Consider the following 22,189-nt stretch of genomic DNA (forward strand, 5'->3'; position numbering starts at 1 on the left):
TATCTATCTATCTCTAGCCTGACGTCCTAATCCCGCAAAGGGGGGTGGCCGCAGACAAACTGCCTCCAAGTCGCTCTGTCACCCACCATTTGACTGCCCTCCCCCCAACTCACTCCCCCCTCCCTCATATACCTCTCAACTCCATCCCTCCACTTCATCCTCGGTCTCCCCCTCCCTCTCCCTCCCTCTACTTCATGTAAACATTAAACACGTAGATTTTAATGTAAACACGTAAGGATTGACTGAACACGCATATATTAACATGAACACGCACAGACAGACACAATAATTAGAGTTTGTAGAAAGTGATTCTTACGGATTATTTCTGAGGCTTTACTGATTCTCTCTCTCTCTCTCTCTCTCTCTCTCCCAAAAACTTCCATTCCTCTCTCCCTCTTTTAAAGAATCATTAACCTCTCTCTTTCTCTCTCACATACATCTTTCATTCCTTTCATTTTGCTTTTATCTCTCTCTCTCTTTCCCTCCCCTGTCTGTCTGTCTGTCTGTCTCTCTCTCACCTATATCTTTCATTCCTTTCATTTTTCCTTTCAACCCTTACTCTTTCCCTCCTCTCTCTCTCTCTCTCACACCTATATCTTTCATTCCCTTCATTTTTCCTTTCCCTCCTCTCTCTTTCCCTCCTCTGTCTGTCTGTCTCTCTGTCTCTCTCCTATATCTTTCATTCCCTTCATTTTTCCTTTCAACCCTCACTCTTTCCCTCCTCTCTCTCTCTCTCTCACCTATATCTTTCATTCCCTTCATTCTTCCTTTCAACTCTCACTCTTTCCCTCCTCTCTCTCTCTCTCCCCAAAACTTCCATTCCTCTCTCCCTCTTTAAATGAATGAACCTCTCTCTTTCTCACATACATCTTTCATTCCTTTCATTTTGCTTTTATCTCTCTCTCTTTACCTCCTCTCTCTCTCTCTCTCTCTCTCTCTCTCACCTGACAGGAGTAGCCGATGTTAATGGCTGTCTCCTGTTTGTCTCCGGTCAGTACCCATATCTTGATGCCCGCTATCGCCAAGTTTGCGATTGTTTGTGGTACGCCAACTTGAAGCTTATCCTCGATGGCTGTGGCTCCTGTGTGTGGTAGAGAAATATATATAAGATATTTACACTCTTAGTTAGTCTCTCATATACCTCTTCATCCCTCCATCTCACCCTAGGTCTTCCCTTCCATCATATACAGAGCAGAATTATTGTTTACACTCTCCTCATCAGTCTCTCATATACCTCTCCACTCCATCCCTCCATCTCATCCTTGGCCTCCCCCTCCTTCTCCCCCTCCACCTCACTCACATACACTCTCCTCGTCAGTTTCTCAAATACCTCTCCACTCCATCCCTCCATCTCATCCTTGGCCTCCCCCTCCCTCTCCCCCTCCACCTCACTCACATACACTCTGCTCATCAGTCTCTCCTATTCCTCTCCACTCCATCCCTCCATCTCATCCTCGGCCTCCCCCTCCCCCTCTCTCACTCACCCAGCAGCAGCAAGTCCTTCTCAATTTCCTCATATATGGCGTCCAGCTTGGCATCGCGGTTTTCTAAGGACACGGCGGCTTCGTGGTGTCGCGCTTTCCAGTCCTGGTGGTTCGATAAATTTGAAATCCGTTGTTAATTCATCTTTTTAAATTTGAACCAGATTTGTATATATATATTTTTTGGCAGTTTATTTCTTACAGTTTTGAAAAAGGCAAGAGTATAGTTCTACATCCTCTCCATAGCACTTCTTTGTGACTAGCATCAAAATCGCTTAGGAGGTGGTGTTAGGTGATAATGAAAGGATTTATGTAACACAGAAGAGGACAGTAAGGTATAAACAAAATAAATCACTTAGAAAAAGGTGTTAGGTGATATTGGAAGGATTTATATAACACAGAAGATGACAGTAAGGTGTAAACAACAAAATAAATCACTTAGGAGAAGGTGTTAGGTGATACTGGAAGGATTTCTGTAACACAGAAGAGGAGAGTAAGGTGTAACAAACAGACTAAATCACTTAAGATGAGGTGTTAGGCTATATTGGAAGGATTTAAGTAACACAGAAGAGGACAGTAAGGTGTAACAAACAGACTAAATCACTTAAGATAAGGTGTTAGGTGATATGGGAAGGAATTAAGTAACACACAAGAGGACAGTAAGGTATAATAAGCAAACTAAATCACCTAAGATGAGGTGTTAGGCAATATTGGAAGGATTTAAGTAACACAGAAGAGGACAGTAAGGTGTTTTAATTGAAATAAACCACTTAAGATGAGGTGTTAGGCAATACTGGAAGGAATTAAGTAACACACAAGAGGACAGTAAGGTATAATAAGCAGACTAAATTGCTTATGAAGATGTGTTAGGGAGAATACAAGCCTATACCAGTACACACCTGGAAATACTCTTCGTCCAAGTCCTTATACGCAAGACACAACGTCCTCAAGCCCTCCGCTGCAAAACTCTGTAAAGGAATTATTGATTATTTCTCTCTCTCTCTCCCTCCCTCCCTAAATCAACCCCACTCCTCCCCTCTCGTAAATTTAACCCCGCTATTTCCCTCCTTCCCTCCCTCTTTCTCTCCCTCCTTCCCTCCCTCCCTCTTTCTCCCTCTCTCTTCCCTCCCTCAATTTCCTCCTCCCTACCCCTCACTTTCCTCCCTCCCTATCTCCCTTCCTCTCTTCCTACACCCAGTTCCTCACTTTCCTCCCTCCCACTTTCTCTTTCCCCCCTTCCTCCCTCCCTCCCTCACTTTCCTCCTCCCTCCTTCCTTCCTTCCCTCCCTCCCTCATTTTCCTCCTCCCAACCCCTAACTTTCCTCCTCCCACCTGCCTTCCTTCCCTCCCTCCCTCATTTTCTTCCTCCTCCCAACCCCTCACTTTCCTCCTCCCTCCTTCCTTCCCTCCCTCCCTCCCCCATTTTCCTCCTCCCAACCCCTCACTTTCCTCCACTCTCTTTCCTTCCTTCCTTCCTTCCCTCCCTCCCTCTCCCCCTGCTAACCAAATCAACACCCAGTCTAACAAATTCAAACACTATCTAACCACTCACGTCTACATGCTCCTGACCGTCTCAATGTCCCCTCCCCTCTCCTCACCTCTCCTAACCTTCCCTCCCCTCCCTCAACCTCTCCTGTCCTCTCCTTCCCTCCTCTAACAACACCCAATCTAGCAATTTCTAACTCTCTAACCACACTCATGTCTACATGCTCCTATCTTTCTCAATTTAACCTTCCCTCCCCTCCCCTCCCTTCCCCTCCCCTCTAACCACACTCACATCTAGGTGTTTGTGCGTGTGTCTGTCTTTCTAACCTCCCCTCCCCTCTCCTCCCCTCCCTTCCCCTCCCCTCTAACCACACTCACGTCTACATGCTCCTATCTTTCTCAATGTAACCTTCCCTCCCCTCTCCTCCCCTCCCCTCCCTTCCCCTCCCCTCTAACCACACTCACGTCTAGGTGTTTGTGCGTGTGTCTGTCTTTCTAACCTCCCCTCCCCTCCCCTCCCCTCTAACCACACTCACATCTAGGTGCTCCTGCGTGTGTCTCTTTAGGCTATCCTGTCCGTCCTTGAGCCGCTCGTAAATAATCGAGTCCGCTCCTTTGCAGTACAATCGAATCTTTCCATCTCTTTTTAAAATCACCGACATCCTCTTCCTCACATTGTTGAAATCCAAGATGCATAAGAGTTCATAGTTCTCCTCTTCTCCTTTAGCCTGAAAATAATAATAATAATAACACTAATAATAATAATAATAATAATAATAATAATAATAATAATAATCTAAGTTCCTCATGGGGCAACGTAGGAGTCGATTATGGATGGATGGTTGAATAATAATGATGATGATGATAGTAATAATAATAATAATAATAATAATAATAATAAAAATAATGATAATAATAATAATAATAATAATAATGAAGGGAAGTATGTAGGGTAAAAGAGCCATATATATTTTTTTCCATTCAAAATTTCAAATACTGAATTATCTAAGTCATCATTATTTCTTGTTTTTACATCATCATCACCATCTTTTCCACCTTAGGATGAGGACAGATAGATAGACAGATAGATAGGTAGATAGATACAGATAGATAGAAAGATAGACAGACAGAAAGATAGATTGATACATAGATAAATAGATAGATAGAATGATAGGTAGATAGATAGATAGATAGACAGAGACAGATAGATAAGTAGAGGTTGATAGATAGATAGACAGACCCTGACAGACAGACAGACATACTCACAGATATGGTGATGGTGTTGGGTGTACGAGATTTGAACACGAAGCCAAAATTCCGAGCGGCCGACACCAACGCCCCCTCATCAGGAGACTGTGCCTGGTACTCCAGTTTACCTGAGAAGAGACAGACACATATTTCTAGGTGGTGGCGACCATCATCCACTCACCTGATGTAGTGCTGCCTACTTCTTCCTTCACCTTTATCATTCTTTTTCTGTGCCTGTCCTCCTCTCTTCCTATTTCTTACCATCATCCACTCACCTGATGTAGTGCTGCCTACCTCTTCCTTAGCCTTTATCATTCTTTTTCTGTGCCTGTCCTCCTCTCTTCCTATTTCTTACCATCATCCACTCACTTGATGTAGTGCTGCCTACTTCTTCCTTAGCCTTTATCATTCTTTTTCTGTGCCTGTCCTCCTCTCTTCCTATTTCTTACCATCATCCACTCACTTGATGTAGTGCTGCCTACTTCTTCCTTAGCCTTTATCATTCTTTTTCTGTGCCTGTCCTCCTCTCTTCCTATTTCTCACCATCATCCACTCACTTGATGTAGTGCTGCCTACTTCTTCCTTAGCCTTTATCATTCTTTTTCTGTGCCTGTCCTCCTCTCTCCCTATTTCTTACCATCATCCACTCACTTGATGTAGTGCTGCCTACTTCTTCCTTAGCCTTTATCATTCTTTTTCTGTGCCTGTCCTCCTCTCTTCCTATTTCTCACCATCATCCACTCACTTGATGTAGTGCTGCCTACTTCTTCCTTAGCCTTTATCATTCTTTTTCTGTGCCTGTCCTCCTCTCTTCCTATTTCTCACCATCATCCACTCACTTGATGTAGTGCTGCCTACTTCTTCCTTCACCTTTATCATTCTTTTTCTGTGCCTGTTCTCCTCTCTTCCTATTTCTCACCATCATCCACTCACTTGATGTAGTGCTGCCTACTTCTTCCTTCACCTTTATCATTCTTTTTCTGTGCCTGTCCTCCTCTCTTCCTATTTCTCACCATCATCCACTCACTTGATGTAGTGCTGCCTACTTCTTCCTTCACCTTTATCATTCTTTTTCTGTGCCTGTCCTCCTCTCTTCCTATTTCTTACCATCATCCACTCACTTGATGTAGTGCTGCCTACTTCTTCCTTAGCCTTTATCATTCTTTTTCTGTGCCTGTCCTCCTCTCTTCCTATTTCTCCCATCTTTCCTGTCACTTCTTATTGCTTTTCTTTCCTTTACAGGTGGCTTTACATTGAGTGACAAGCCAAATGGTTTCCTGTAAGCCAGGAAACCATTTACAACGCTGGGTGGTAACCATATAACCAAACCATACGTGCTGCCTACGTGTCAACAAGTGGGTTGGTGGAGGGTTAGTGCCCCTCCCCGTAAAACAACTAACTCAAAGACAAACCCCCACCCCTTACCCGATTATGGCGTCTGGCAATAGATAGATAGATAGATGGTGTTTCTGATGGAAGTTAAACAGATACTCCAATTTACCTGTGAAAATACAATCATACATAATGTACAATTATTTCTACATACATTCATTTCTACAGTCTGTTCACTCCAACTTGGCCAATTTGACTGAAAAATACATACACACACACATACACAGCCTACATACATATACTGTATATACAAACACACATATTTCTACAGTCTGTTCACTCCAACTTGGCCAATCTGACTGAAAAATATCCAGCTAGGTAATGCAGATCTATGAATTAACAGTAAAAAAAACAGTACTAACAGTGAAATAACAGTACTACAAGGTGAGACTAGGGTTAACAGACGCAGCAGAAAAAACATTCAAGACAGTGAAATAACAGTAGGGAAACTGTCGAAAAATGGTAATAACAGTGAAAAAACAGTAGCAACAGGTGACACTGGGGTTAACAGACACAGCAGACCTCCTCACCTTGCTTCTCCTCCGGCATGACGGTGTGACACAGCGCCAGAAGCCGGAAAAACGCCTCACAGTTGGCGTCACTAGAGTCCAGCGCGTCGACTAAACTCTGGTCGTAGAATTTGAAGGACGGTTCATGGTAGGCATTGTGAGAGAGATCCACCGGCTGCAGGTGCTGGAGGAAAGGAGGGATTAGAGGGAGGAGGGAGAAGAGAGGTGGAGGAAGAGGGAGGAAGGTGGAGGAAGAGGGAGGGAGAGAGAGAGAGGGAGAAGGAGGAGAAGAGGGAGAGAAACTGAAGGATGATTCATGGTAGGCATTGTGAGAGAGATCCACCGGCTGCAGGTGCTGGAGGAAAGGAGGGATTAGAGGGAGGAGGGAGGAGAGAGGTGGAGGATGAGGGAGGAAGGTGGAGGAAGAAGGAGGGAGGTGGAGGAAGAGGGAGGAAGGTGGAGGGAGAGAAACAGAGAGAGAGGGAGGAGAAAAGGGAGAGGGAAGGAGAGGTGGAAGGAGAGAAATGGAGGAACTGAAAGCGAGAGAGATCCACTGGCTGCAGGTGCTGGAGGAAAGGAGGGATTAGAGGGAGGAGGGAGGAGAGAGGTGGAGGAAGAGGGAGGGAGGGAGAGAGAGAGAGAGAAGGAGGAGAAGAGGGAGAGAAACTGAAGGATGATTCATGGATGGGCATTGTGAGAGAGATCCACCGGCTGCAGGTGCTGGAGGAAAGGAGGGATTAGAGGGAGGAGGGAGGAGAGAGGTGGAGGAAGAGGGAGGGAGAGAGAGAAACAGAAAGAGAGGGAGGAGAACAGGGAGAGAAATTGAAGGAGGATTCATGGATAGGTACTGTGAGAGAGATTCACTGGCTGCAGGTGCTGGAGGAAAGGAGGGATTAGAGGGAGAAGGAAGAAAAGAGGTAGAGGGAGAGGGAGGGAGAGAGAGAGAGGGAGGAAAGAGATGGAGGGAGAGAAATGGAGAGGTGGAGAAGGAGGGAGATTTTTTGAGTAAAGGTTTGTGGCTGGCACTGCAAGAGAGGGCAGTGAAATGGCTGGGGACAGGGTGACATGGAGGCGATTTGTTTGTGACCACCCCTTATAGGATCAGGGCATCTGGCTATAGATAGATAGATAGGTACACAGATAGATAGATAGATAGATAGACACAGATAGATGGACAGGTATAGAGACAGACAGATTACTATTATTACTATTACAGTACACATTATTATTATTATTATTATTATTATATTTTTTTGATGCAAATAAAAAGGAACCAAAGGCTGCAACTGCACTGCCTCCCTTCAAGAAAAAAAATTCAAATAAGGAAAATTCAAAATGCCTGATAATAATAATAATAATAATAATAATAATAATAATAATAATAATAATAAATACTGTTACTGTCATGGGTAAGATAGAATTAGTTACAAAAAATTAGCACAATAATTAGGGTAGTACTGTACACTTGATTTACAGAATATTATTGGAACATATTACAATGGTTAAGTTACTGTACAGAGAGAGAGAGAGAGAGAGAGAGAGAGAGAGAGAGAGAGGGAGAGAGAGGGAGAGAGAGAGAGAGAGAGAGAGAGAGAGAGAGAGAGAGAGAGAGAGAGAGAGAGAGAGAGAGAGCTACTGCACAATTCTACATTAAATAAAAAACACCGGTGCATGCATGTTACTAAATCAACAATATAAAGGTGTTTGGGGTTACCGTAAATGGGTATATGTCATTTTCGTTTTTGAAGGCTCCAACATGGTGGCATGTGTCGGCCTTGGTCACCTAATGCCGGCTCTCCATGCTGCTCAATCTCTGGCAGCCTCCCTGTTCAGTCCCTTAACCCTGAGGTCACACTTAATGACCTCGTCCCATGTCTTTCTCGGTCTACCCCTCCTAACCCCACCCCCAATATTAACACTTCTCACCTTCCTCACCCAATTATCATCCCCCCTCCTCTCCACATGTCCAAACCACCTCAGTCTACCTCTCCTCATCACAAACCATCTCAGTCTACCCCTCCTTATCACAAACCATCTCAGTCTACCCCTCCTCATCACAAACCATCTCAGTCTACCCCTCCTCATCACAAACCATCTCAGTCTACCCCTCCTCATCACAAACCATCTCAATCTACCCCTCCTCATCACAAACCATCTCAATCTACCCCTCCTCATCACAAACCATCTCAGTCTACCCCTCCTCATCACAAACCATCTCAGTCTACCCCTCCTCATCACAAACCATCTCAGTCTACCCCTCCTCATCACAAACCATCTCAATCTACCCCTCCTCATCACAAACCATCTCAGTTTACCCCTCCTCATCACAAACCATCTCAGTCTACCCCTCCTCATCACAAACCATCTCAGTCTACCCCTCCTCATCACAAACCATCTCAGTCTACCCCTCCTCATCACAACACCAATACACTCCAGTCCCATCCTTCCTCACAAACCATCTCAATCTACCTCTCCTCATCACAAACCATCTCAATCTACCCCTCCTCATCACAAACCATCTCAGTCTACCCCTCCTCATCACAAACCATCTCAGTCTACCCCTCCTCATCACAAACCATCTCAATCTACCCCTCCTCATCACAAACCATCTCAATCTACCCCTCCTCATCACAAACCACCTCAGTCTACCCCTCCTCATCACAAACCATCTCAATCTACCCCTCCTCATCACAAACCATCTCAGTCTACCCCTCCTCATCACAACACCAATACACTCCAGTCCCATCCTTCCTCACAAACCATCTCAATCTACCTCTCCTCATCACAAACCATCTCAATCTACCCCTCCTCATCACAAACCATCTCAGTCTACCCCTCCTCATCACAAACCACCTCAGTCTACCCCTCCTCATCACAACACCAATACACTCCAGTCCCATCCTTCCTCCCAAACCATCTCAATCTACCCCTCCTCATCACAAACCATCTCAATCTACCCCTCCTCATCACAACACCAATACACTCCAGTCCCATCCTTCCTCCCAAACCATCTCAATCTACCCCTCCTCATTACAAACCATCTCAATCTATCCCTCCTCATCACAAACCATCTCAGTCTACCCCTCCTCATCATAAACCATCTCAATCTACCCCTCCTCATCACAAACCATCTCAATCTACCCCTCCTCATCACAACACCAATACACTCCAGTCCCATCCTTCCTTCCAAACCATCTCAATCTACCCCTCCTCATTACAAACCATCTCAATCTATCCCTCCTCATCACAAACCATCTCAGTCTACCCCTCCTCATCATAAACCATCTCAATCTACCCCTCCTCATCACAAACCATCTCAGTCTACCCCTCCTCATCACAACACCAATACACTCCAGTCCCATCCTTCCTCTCAACTCTTCCATCGTAAACCCAGCCCCCCCAGGCCTCACACTCAGGGACGCACTGCACATCCACCTAATCATTACCATTTCTGTACGTTTGAGCCTGTGAATATCCTCTTCCTTTACTGCCCAGGTCTCACTACCATACAGCATTACACTCCTCACTACCATACACCACCATACACTCCTCACTACCATACAGCATTACACTCCTAACACACACTGCATAAAATCACTTAGGAAAAGGTGTTAGGGAGCTTCCTTTACTGCCCAGGTCTCACTGCCTTACAGCATTACACTCCTCACTACCATACACTCCTCACTACCATACAGCATTACACTCCTCACTACCATACACTGTCATACACTCTTCACTACCATACAGCATTACACTCCTAACACACACTGCATAAAATCACTTAGGAAAAGGTGCTAGGGAGCTACCTTTACAATCCAGATCGCACTACCATACAGCAATACACTCCTAACACATGCCACATACAAAAATCCCTTAGTGCGGAGAGGCAACAGCTCCCTAAACTTCTTCCAACCACTCCTTACCCTTGCCACAAAGTTTAGTAAAAATAATAATAATAATAATAATAATATAAAAAATTGTCTAACAGTAATTTGAATTTAAAAAGGGTCGTTGAACAGAAGCGGTCAGATCTGTAATAAGGAGTTGTGTAGTTGTTTGATTGTTTTACTGATTAAACACAGTAGGTTTGAAACATTACTATCCAATTTAAATTTATATACAAGGTCAATTATTTATGGCAGATTCTTTGGTTAATTATAGGAACAATATGGATAATATTAGGACACAGAACAATAACTCCTCGGTAATTTTTAAAAACGTGGCTGCACTGGTGGGCGAATCCTGGTAATAAGGCTGATCTTTATTACAGGTTTATTGTGTTGTGTAGTTGCACATCCAAAGGTGGCCCAAGTAAGATTATTTTTTTCTTAATAAAGGGAAGAAGGAACCAAAGGCCAGACCCACAAATTGTTCCCTCTAAGAAAATACAAAAACAAGATAACAGAGCCAAATTCAAGATCCATTCATTTTGAGATGCCTGGACACACTGTGTTTGAAAGACTGGAAGTCATAGGCAGTAGGAAATACAGACAGAGGAAGACAGTTCCAGAGTTGACCTGTTGCATAAATGAAGGACTGGGAGTAACGGTTAACTCCTGCATTAGAGAGTTGGACAGAAAAGGGATGAGAGTTTGTTGCTAGACGGGTGCTATGCGCCCGTCGTAGTGGTGGAGGGATGCAAGCAGACAGTTCAGAGGAACAGTGACCATTAAAGTAGCGATAGAAAAGAGATAAAGATGCAACAGTGCGGCAAAGAGACAGAGGTTGAAGGGAGTCAGTAAGAGGAGGAGAGTTGTGGCAAAGAGACAGGGGTTGAAGGAAGCCAGTAAGAGGAGGAGAGTTAATGAAGTAGTGCCAGAAAAGAGATAAAGAGGCAACAGTGCGGCAAAGAGACAGAGGTTGAAGGGAGCCAGTAAGAGGAGGAGAGTTGTGGAAAAGAGACAGGGGTTGAAGGGAGCCAGTAAGAGGAGGAGAGTTGATGAAGTAGTGACAGAAAAGAGATAAAGAGGCAACAGTGTGGCAAAGAGACAGGGGTTGAAGGGAGCCAGCAAGAGGAGGAGGGTTAATGAAGTAGCGACAGAAAAGAGATAAAGATGCAACAGTGCGGCGAAGAGACAGAGGTTGAAGGGAGCCAGCAAGAGGAGGAGGGTTAATGAAGTAGCGACAGAAAAGAGATAAAGATGAAACAGTGTGGCAAAATAATAACAGAATCACCATCCACACTTAACAAGGAGTTATTGTTCCAACGATTCTCTTAAGACATTACCGCCCACTGTTAAAATGTCACCGTTATTTATTTAAAATGTCTTCCCTGTTTTTCTTTCATATCAACGCTGTTACATCTGTTACATTTCTCCCGTTTGTGGAAATGTTTTTATAATTACACGTTGGCTTTATGGACGTATACAGCTTTCCCAAATTATATTTTTTTTGCAAGGAAGAAGGAACCAAAGGTAGTTCCCTCTACGACAATACAAAAATATTCTACTCAATTCTTTTTACGTTTACAATACATACTTAATTCTTCTCACACTAATTCCATACATATATTCAGTTCTTTGTACGCTAAATCTATACATGTACTGAGCAATGTGCAATCATAAAAGCAAATGTAGCGAGTAACTATGTGTACGAAAATTTAAATATTTTCAAAAAAGAACTCTAACTTTTAAACTTTCAAATTTACTCTCTAAGGACTTTACTTCCACCATCTATTGTAATAAATATATCAATTCATTTTATCCATATTAGTCTCCTTGGTTACTAGTCAAATCAACCCTCCAATCTGACTACAACTGAGCTGAAAGGGGTTAGGAATGAGTCTCCTTGGTTACTAGTCAAATCAAGCCTCCAATCTGACTACAATTGAGCTGAAAGGGGTTAGGAATGAGTCTCCTTGGTTACTAGTCAAATCAAGCCTCCAATCTGACTACACCTGGCCATCAACTGAGCTGAAAGGGGTTAGGAATGAGTCTCCTTGGTTACTAGTCAAATCAACCCTCCAATCTGACTACACCTGGCCATCAACTGAGCTGAAAGGGGTTAGGAATGAGTCTCCTTGGTTACTAGTCAAATCAAGCCTCCAATCTGACTACACCTGGCCATCAACTGAGCTGAAAGGGGTTAGGAATGAGTCTCCTTGGTTACTAGTCAAATCAAGCCTTCCTACTGACTACACCTGGCCATCAACTGAGCTGAAAGGGGTTAGGAATGAGTCTCCTTGGTTACTAGTCAAATCAAGCCTCCAATCTGACTACACCTGGCCATCAACTGAGCTGAAAGGGGTTAGGAATGAGTCTCCTTGGTTACTAGTCAAATCAAGCCTTCAATCTGACTACACCTGGCCATCAACTGAGCTGAAAGGGGTTAGGAATGAGTCTCCTTGGTTACTAGTCAAATCAAGCCTTCAATCTGACTACACCTGGCCATCAACTGAGCTGAAAGGGGTTAGGAATGAGTCTCCTTGGTTACTAGTCAAATCAAGCCTTCAATCTGACTACACCTGGCCATCAACTGAGCTGAAAGGGGTTAGGAATGAGTCTCCTTGGTTACTAGTCAAATCAAGCCTCCAATCTGACTACACCTGGCCATCAACTGAGCTGAAAGGGGTTAGGAATGAGTCTCCTTGGTTACTAGTCAAATCAGCCTTTGAACTGACCATATCTACCCAGCATTCAGTAGATGGTGGAAGTAGATAGTAGGAAGGTCACTCACATCTACCCGAATTTTGACAAAGCTGTACGTTGTGGCCCAATGCGTTTAAATTCGACAGCAGAAGCAACGACGCAAAAAAAATATATATATAGTTACTGGGGGCGCTGGCTTTCCCTCAGCACTGTTCCACGTTTGACTCGTTTCCCTGATTTCCGGTGCCGATTTCGAGGCCGCGGGTGAACTGGGAGTGTCGTGTGGCGGAGGGTTAAGTGTCGGGTGAACCGGGGTGTCAGCGGCGAGTGTATCGGGGTCGGAACAAGCCTCGGCACTCAGCAAGGTCACCTGAGTCTCATCCAAGGTCAATTTCCCTGACCTACGCCATGACACCCCCGACCCGGATTGACACGACACCCGGCGCTTCCTCCGCCTCCTCACCCACCACCCAGACTAACCCAGGTCATGCCAGGTCAAGGAGAAAGACACCAATACACCAAGAAATACACCAATAAACAGAAGAAGCCAGATATAAATAATGCTGTAGAGGAAAGTGTGTTATATAGATACTTAAAGACTTTCCCTCCAACACCCACATGCAGGACTGTACACACACACACACACACACACACACACACACACACACACACACACACACACACACACACACACACACACACTCCCCTTCCCAACCACCCACCCACCCACACACACACACACACACACACACACTCCCCTTCCCAACCACCCACACACACATGTACATACATCCCCCAGCACCCACACACACACCCATATTCCCACACACACACACACACACACACACACACACATTACTGATGCTATAAATGATTTGAAAATTAAAAAACAAACTTACCCTTTAAATATTCAAAAAGTTAAACAGGAAATTCCATAGATCGGGAAATGTCCATATATAATTCTTAATTGTGTTATTAGCAACTCAAAAATATGGAAATTTCTTTAAAGAAAGAAAGAACCCAAGGCCACAACCAGCTGAAAATAAAAACAAATAATAATAATAATAATAATTCATGCAGAACAGAAGAGGACAGTAAGGTGTAATAAATGAGATAAATCACTTAGGATGAGGTGTTAGGGAGCTCTCCCACACCTGCCTATTACACCTTACTGTCCTCTTCTGTTACATAAATCCTTCAATTATCACCTAATACCTTTTCCTAAGTGATTTATTTTGCTTATTACACCTTACTGTCCTCTGAAATAATTCCTTCCAGTATCACCATAGTCTGCATATATGATGTGGGTAAGGATATTAACTAGCCATATCCAAGAATGAATTGCCTAGGAAAGGGTGTTAGGGAGCTTCCTTACCCCATGAAAATCCTGGCCTAAATTATGCAAAGAACAAACCATCACACACATGCAAACAAAATAAACTGCTTAGGGAAGGGTGTTAGGGAGCTTCCTGAACCATTTGTGGGGGTTACGTACCAGACCCCCTGTGAAATAGACCGAATCACCACTGTAAAGGTGTTAACAGCCAACCCCGGTATTGGTGGATGGGTGAACTCCGGGAATGGTGGGTGCCAAGACTCCCTGTTTAGTGTTAACTGTTGGCATTACCTACACACCCACTGTGTACACACATGTTATAGCACAGCAGTGCTTCCTACACACACTGTACACCATCATACACAAGCCTTGGTTCATACACTGTACTGTACTGGACTGTACTACACTCACCCATGATGATGAGGAGGAGGACAGTTTGGTGCACAGTACATGATCTATCTATCTATCTATCTATCTATTGCCAGACGCCTCAATCCTGTTTGGGGTGGCCACACACAAATCGCCTCCAAGTCACCCAGTCCCCCGCCATTTCACTGGCCTGCTCCCAACTCACACCCCCCTCTCTCATATACCTCTCCACCCCATCCCTCCATCTCATCCTTGGCCTCCCCCTCCCTCTTCCCCCCTCCACCTCACTCACATACACTCTCCTCATCAGTCTCTCATATACCTCTCCACCCCATCCCTCCATCTCATCCTTGGCCTCCCCCTCCCTCTTCCCCCCTCCACCTCACTCACATACACTCTCCTCATCAGTCTCTCATATACCTCTCCACCCCATCCCTCCATCTCATCCTTGGCCTCCCCCTCCCTCTTCCCCCCTCCACCTCACTCACATACACTCTCCTCGTCAGTCTTTCACAGTACATGATGGATGACATATATTCTGTACTGCAGTGTACAGTACAGTATATCTGATGTACAACACGCAGTACTACACACCACTCAGAAGGAGCATATCTCCACCAACGCCACTGCCATTATAAACGCTCTGGACCTGGATCCGTGGAGATAGCGTGTGGAATACAAACGATCTGGATCTGCACCAAAATTTAATCAACTGCTCCTAGATCCATGGCCGAGCCTTCCACAAAATTCAATTGACATTCATGGAGAACTTTTGGAGATATTATATGGACAAACAAATTAACAGACAGACACAGGTGAATACATAACCTCCTCCAGCTTCACTAGGGTAGGTAAAACTCACTACTGAACTACCACCAAAAGCACCAAATATCTGGCTGGGAATTTGCAGAGGGAGAGGGAGGGGGAGGCCGAGGATGAGGTGGAGGGATGGAGTGGAGAGGTATATGAGGGAGGGGGGAGTGAGTCAGGGGGAGGGTAGTCAAATGATGGATGACAGAGCGACTTGGAGGTGTTCTGTCTGTGGCCACCCTTTGCGGGATTAGGGTGTCGGGCTATAGATAGATAGATAGATAGATAGACAGATAGAATTTAAGGGCCACGAACAGCAAGGATTGATTGTACTGATGTGTATGGGAAAGACATAACCACCCACACCCATGCACACACACCAAATAATTAACCCAGTAAATGACCCAGTAATTAACCAAGCAATTAGCCCAGTAATTAGCGTGCCTTGACCCTACCTCCGTCATCTCCACAGGCTCCCCTGTCCTCGGGTCAATGATGTCTCCATAACTACGACCTGATATGGAACACTTGTTGAACGCCATGATGTTCTGTGGCAAGAAAATAATGTTAAGAATTGTGGTGGTAATGGTGGTGGTGGTAGTGGTAATAATAGTAGTAGTAGCAGCAGTAGAAGTAGTACTACTGTAGTGATAAAAATAACAAAAATACTGTTATTACTACTACTACTACTACTACTCATACTACTACTACTATTACTCATACTACTACTACTACTAACAATAATAATAGTGGTAGTACTGGAAGTTATAGTAGTAGTAGTAGTAGTAGTAGTACAGTCAAGTCACCTATGGCACGTACTTCTAATCGTTTTCTATGACACAGCAAGGTGCCAGACCCAAAAAACGAACCACACGCATAAAATATGAATGTGGCGCCAGGCACACGCAAGGTGACCGTCGCTCATCTCAGGCAGGGATGTTGAGGGATGCTCATGGTTTGGGTAGGTTCTCTGGCTCCATCTGTGCCACCACACGAAGGGTTCTCTCCCCAGTGCGAAGCCTAACAATGCACAAACCAGTATATACAAACCGATCTTTAAACATGAGACAAAATAATTCACCTCTTTACATAACTGGCAATGTTGAGGGATGTTTGTGGTTCATGTAGGTCCTCTAGCTCTCTCCACACCACCACATGAAGGCCTCTCTCCCCAGTGCGAAGCCTAACAACACATGAACCAGTATACAGTCACAACTCGTTATACGTTGAACCGGTATATGATAATTCGCTACAACAATAACAAAAAAGTTACACCCCAAAATCTAATTTACGATGAATTTCCCACCATAACGATATTGCCATCGGAAAATTTCGTACAAAGCGCCAGGCACACGCAAGGCGGCCATCGCTTGTCTCAGGCAATATGGTGGCCCCGGCATGCAGAGCATTGTTTTGGTTCAGTTGCGGTGCCGCCACCCCTTCAAAGCCCTGTGTTTTCCACTCGTTCACGTGTGCCCCCCTGCTATCATCACCTGTCAGCCAAGCATTGTACTACAGTGTACATCGTGTAGCACCAGGCCAATGTTACTGCTATCGTCACCTGTCAGCCAAGCATTGTACTACAGTGTACATCGTGTAGCACCAGGCCAATGTTACTGCTATCGTCACCTGTCAGCCAAGCATCGTACTACAGTGTACATCGTGTAGCACCAGGCCAACGTTATGCAAGTGTGATTATTGTGTTGTTGCAAATGATTTACTGTACGTGATTAACACTGCCTGTACTGGAGTGATAGCGTTTGTTTTGGTCTTGGAGACAACTTGCACCAACACAGGAAGTGATTAAGGTGGGTTGTCATTTCTGTTTAACTGACTGCCTGACTCTGCCTGTGTGTGCATGTGTAAAGTGGGGAAGAATGGGGAAAAATGGGGAAAAGGGGGACTTAACTGATTGCTTGACTGTGCCTGTGTACAGTGGGGAGAAATGGGGACAAATGGGGAAAAGGGGGACTTAACTGATTGCTTGACTGTGCCTGTGTACAGTGGGGACAAATGGGGACAAATGGGGACAAAGGGGGACTCTGGGTGAACGTCCAGAACCAAATTGCATCTATCCCACAGGTTTAGTTATTTGTATAGCGCTGTTTTCTATGGTACAGGTGCCGTCCAGAACCAATTAGCCGCGCCTTAGGTGACTTGACTGTAGTAGTATGAATAATAACAATGATGATAATAATAATAATAATAATAAGTAATAATAATAATAATAATAATAATAATAATAATAAAAATAATAATAATGTAATTTTAAAGACATTAGTACTCAATTTTTTACAATTTTCTGCTAATATGCTTAATTTCTTATTCAAAAAATGAAAGAGAGAGAGAGAGAGAGAGAGAGAGAGAGAGAGAGAGAGAGAGATGAACACATACTAAGGACTGGGTAGTAGACAGAGAGGAAGTTTGATAGATAGATAGACAGACAGATAGATAGACAGAGAGAGAGAGAGAGAGACAGAGAGAGAGAGAGAGAGAGAGAGAGAGAGATCGTACCTGCGTGAGGGTGCCAGTTTTATCGGAGAATATATACTCAATTTGTCCCAGTTCTTCATTCAGTGTGGTGGTACGAGCCTTCGCCTGCGTGTTATTGTACCGCATCTCCTCGTCCCAATTGATCAGGAAGCTCTGGGCCAAACGAATCACCTCCACACTGCAATAAGGTACAATGAACAAAATAAATCACTTGGGAAAAGGTGTTAAGGAATGAGGCTAGGAAACATGCAAGGTCAAATCACATCCAAAAAATAATAATAATTAAAATTATTGCTGGGTGAGAGAAACAGGGATTAGAGAATGATGTGGAAGGAAGGAAGGAAGGAGGGAAGGAAGGAAGGAAGGAAGGAAGGAGGGAAGGAAGGAGGGAAGGAAGGAAGGAAGGAAGGAAGGAAGGCAGGCAGGAAGGCAGGAAGGAAGGAAGGAAGGAAGGCAGGCAGGCCATACTAAATGCTCTCAACTCTCCAACTCGAATTCTTCCCGCTCCTTCTGGCACCTTGCCAAAAATCTTTCTAACAACTTTACCTCATCATCCTTCCCTCCTCTTTTCTACTCTGATGGTTCTGTAGCTATTTCTTCTACTGATAAAGCAGATCTCTTCGCACAGACTTTCTCCTCCAATTCCACCTTAGACGATTCCGGTGCTGTTCCTCCATCACTTCCCCCCTCTGACTTCCTCATGGCTAACATTAATATTTCTTCAGCTGATGTATTTTCTGCCATCACTGGCCTCAGTACTAACAAGGCATATGGGCCTGATGGGCTCCCTCCTGTTGTTCTCAAGAACTGTGCTTCTGTGCTTACACCCTGCCTAGGCAAACTCTTTCGCCTTTGTCTGTCAACTTGTACCTTTCCTACTTGCTGGAAGTTTGCTCTCATTCAGCCAGTCCCAAAGAAGGGTGACCACTCCCAACCCTCCAACTATCGTCCAATTGCTTTAACGTCCTGTATTTCAAAAGTTTTCGAGTCAATTCTTAATAGAAAAATTTTAAGGCATCTTTCCTATCACAATCTTCTTTCCGATCGTCAGTATGGGTTCCGTCAGGGACGCTCCACTGGCGATCTTCTCACCTACCTTTCAGACTCCTGGTCATCCTCCTTTCGGGACTTTGGCGAAAGCTTTGCCATTGCACTTGACATCTCAAAGGCTTTCGATCGAGTCTGGCATAAATCTTTAATTTCCAAACTGCCCTCCTACGGTTTCTATCCTTCTATCTGTGCCTTCATCGCTAGCTTCCTTTCTGGTCGTTCTATAGCTGCTGTCGTAGATGGCCATCGTTCTTCTCCTAGATCTATCAACAGTGGTGTTCCTCAGGGCTCTGTCCTATCACCAACTCTCTTCCTTTTATTCATCAATGACCTTCTAAGCTGTACATCTAACCCTATCCACTCATACGCTGATGACTCCATCCTTCACCTTTCCATTCGGTTCCCGCAACGCCCATCTCAACAGTTACTTCAAGAAACAAGGGATGAGGCTATGGCACACCTAATGTCTGACTTGGCTCATATCTCTGACTGGGGTAAAAATAATATGGTTGTCTTTAATGCATCTAAGACTCAGTTCTTACACCTATCAACCCGACAAAATCTTCCACAGGTATACCCACTAATGTTTAATAATATTCCGATTAATCCTGCATCATCCTTGAACATGCTTGGGGTTTCATTTACTCGGGACTTATCTTGGAAAGATCATATTACATCTCTTGTAAAATCTGCTTCCAAGAGATTGGGTGTGCTAAGCCGACTCCACTCTTTCTTTACCCCTGCACAATTGTTGACTCTATACAGGGGTTTTATCCGCCCCTGTGTGGAGTACAACTCTCATGTGTGGGGAGGCTCCCCACATACAGCTCTTCTCAATAGGGTGGAGTCAAAGGCTTTTCGTCTCATTAACTCTCCTCCTCTTACTGACTCCCTTCAACCTCTGTCTCTTCGCCGCACTGTTGCATCTTTATCTCTTTTCTATCGCTACTTTAATGGTCACTGCTCCTCTGAACTGTCTGCTTGCATCCCTCCACCACTACGATGGGCGCGTAGCACCCGTCTGGCAGCAAACTCTCATCCCTTTTCTGTCCAACTCTCTAATGCAAGAGTTAACCGTTACTCCCAGTCTTTCATTTATGCAACAGGTCAGCTCTGGAACTGTCTCCCTCTGTCTGTATTTCCTTCTGCCTATGATCTCCAGTCTTTCAAACGCAGTGTGTCCAGGCATCTCAAAATGATCGGATCTTGAATTTGGCTCTCTATTGTATTTTGTTTTTCTCTTGGAGGGAACTGTTACTGCGGGCTCATGGCCTTGGGTTCCTTCTTCCTCGCAAAAAAAAAAAAAAAAAAAAAAGGCAGGAAGGAATGAAGGATGTAGAGAAGGAATGAAGGATGTAGAGAAGGAATGAAGGATGTAGAGAAGGAATGAAGGATGTAGAGAAGGAATGAAGGAAGGAGGGAGGGAAGGGAGGGAGGGAGGACACGCTACCACACTCCTCCATACCTGACATAGAGGGATATGGGCACGACGGTGTTTAAAACGATGGCGTACGAGAAGAAGACGAGAAGTGCAATGACAGTGGCGCCCCCAGCTGGACTATCAGGAATGAGCTCGTCCCAGGGCAGGTAGGCTGTGAAATATTGACCTGAGGGAGAGAGGGAGGGAGAATATAAGGTAATGTTATCTACTACTGCTGCTATTACTACTACTACCTCTACTACAACTACTACTACTGACCTGAGGGAGAGAGGGAGGGAGAATATAAGGTAATGTTATCTACTACTGCTGCTATTACTACTACTACCTTTACTACAACTACTACTACAGACCTGAGGGAGGGAGGGAGGGAGAATATAAGGTTATTTTATCTACTACTGCTGCTATTACTACTACTACCTCTACTACATCTACTACTACTGACCTGAGGGAGGGAGAGAGGAAGAATATAAGGTTAGTATATGATCTACTACTACTACTACTACTACTACTACTATTATCAGTACTACTTCTACTACTGCTATTATTTTTACTTCTACTACTGCTACTATGTCTACTACTATTATTACTACTACTACTACTACTACTACTATTATTACTACTACTACTGCTACTACTATTATTACTACTACTACTACTATTATTATTATTATTACTTCTACTACCACTACTATTACTACTACTACTCCTACTACTAAAACTACCTCTGCTATTACTACTACTACTATCTCTACTATTACTGTGTCGGTTAAAGAAGCTCCCCAACACCTTTCCCTAAGCAATTTATTTTGTTTATTACACCTTCCTGTCCTCTTCTGTGTTATATAAATCCTTCCAGTATCACCTAACACCTTTTCCTAAGTGATTTACTTCATTACACCTTACTGTCCTGTATTATATAAATCCTTCCACTATCACCTAACACCTTTTCCTAAGTGATTTAGTTTGCTACACCTTACTGTGTTATATAAACCCTTCCAATATCGCCATACTCTACGTAAGTACAAACGGCTATGAACCAGCCATATCCAAGAATAAATCACAAAGGAAAAGGTGTTAGGGAGCTTTACACACCCACCTGTCAGTGTTTCCCAAATGCCACACGCAACAGTGCAGAAAAGGCACATGGAGAGCAGGAAAAACACAATCTGAAAATAATAATAATAATAATAATAATAATAATAATAATAATAATAATATCTTTATCTATCTACCTATCTATCTATATATCTATCTTTTTTTCCACCACCTGTGTGAATGTTTGACCAACTCTGAGCAAAGTGGTACTTGTACTTAAAGTCACCTGAACTCAGCCTGAAGTATTGCTGACGAGAAAACAGACGCCAGGTAAATGATTTGGTAGTGTAGTTAAACTAGTGTGGTTAAACTGAACAAGTCAAGAGTGAGAGCAGTGGAAATGAGTTATTTAAGAGGAGCCTGTGGAGTCACATGGAGAGACAGGCTGACGAATGAGGATATAAAGGAGCGTTGTGGTGTTGATGTGGGTGTGGAGTTACATGGAGAGACAGACTGACAAATGAGGAAGTGAATGAGTGTTGTGGTGTGGATGTGGATGTGGAGTTACATGGAGAGACAGGCTGACAAATGAGGATATAAAGGAGCGTTGTGGTGTGGATGTGGATGTGGAGTCACGTGGAGAGACAGACTGACGAATGAGGATATAAAGGAGCGTTGTGGTGTGGATGTGGATGTGGAGTCACATGGAGAGACAGGCTGACAAATGAGGATATAAAGGAGCGTTGTGGTGTGGATGTGGATGTGATAGGAAGCGTTAGGAGGAACACACTGAGGTGGTTTGGCCATGTGGAGAGGATGGAGGGTGAAAGACTGACGAAGAGAGCGTATGTGAGTGAGGTGGAGGGAGGGAGAGGGAGGGGGAGGCTGAGGATGAGATGGAGGGATGGGGTGGAGAGGTATATGAGAGAGGGGGATGTGAGTTGGGAGCAGGG

The 22,189-nt window shown here is 44.2% G+C and overlaps 1 protein-coding gene across 1 annotated transcript in view; it reads right to left on the reverse strand.

The window, feature by feature from the left end:
* The window catches only part of ATP8B (ATPase phospholipid transporting 8B), a 66,675-nt gene that overhangs the window by 16,795 nt on the left and 27,691 nt on the right, over positions 1 to 22,189 (reverse strand). The window contains exons 9-19 of the mRNA XM_080269183.1: positions 21,298 to 21,367; positions 20,226 to 20,367; positions 17,732 to 17,888; positions 15,673 to 15,765; positions 12,887 to 13,177; positions 6,137 to 6,299; positions 4,233 to 4,342; positions 3,503 to 3,694; positions 2,381 to 2,449; positions 1,485 to 1,587; positions 945 to 1,081 (exon numbers count right to left, since the gene is read on the reverse strand). Of these exons, the coding sequence (XP_080125309.1) occupies positions 945 to 1,081; positions 1,485 to 1,587; positions 2,381 to 2,449; positions 3,503 to 3,694; positions 4,233 to 4,342; positions 6,137 to 6,299; positions 12,887 to 13,177; positions 15,673 to 15,765; positions 17,732 to 17,888; positions 20,226 to 20,367; positions 21,298 to 21,367 (1,527 nt within the window). The remainder of the gene's footprint in view (positions 1 to 944; positions 1,082 to 1,484; positions 1,588 to 2,380; positions 2,450 to 3,502; positions 3,695 to 4,232; positions 4,343 to 6,136; positions 6,300 to 12,886; positions 13,178 to 15,672; positions 15,766 to 17,731; positions 17,889 to 20,225; positions 20,368 to 21,297; positions 21,368 to 22,189) is intronic.

Source organism: Coenobita brevimanus, chromosome 32 (assembly GCF_032717465.1).
Source record: "Coenobita brevimanus isolate Jiangsu-jjx chromosome 32, ASM3271746v2, whole genome shotgun sequence".
Taxonomy (NCBI): domain Eukaryota; kingdom Metazoa; phylum Arthropoda; class Malacostraca; order Decapoda; family Coenobitidae; genus Coenobita; species Coenobita brevimanus.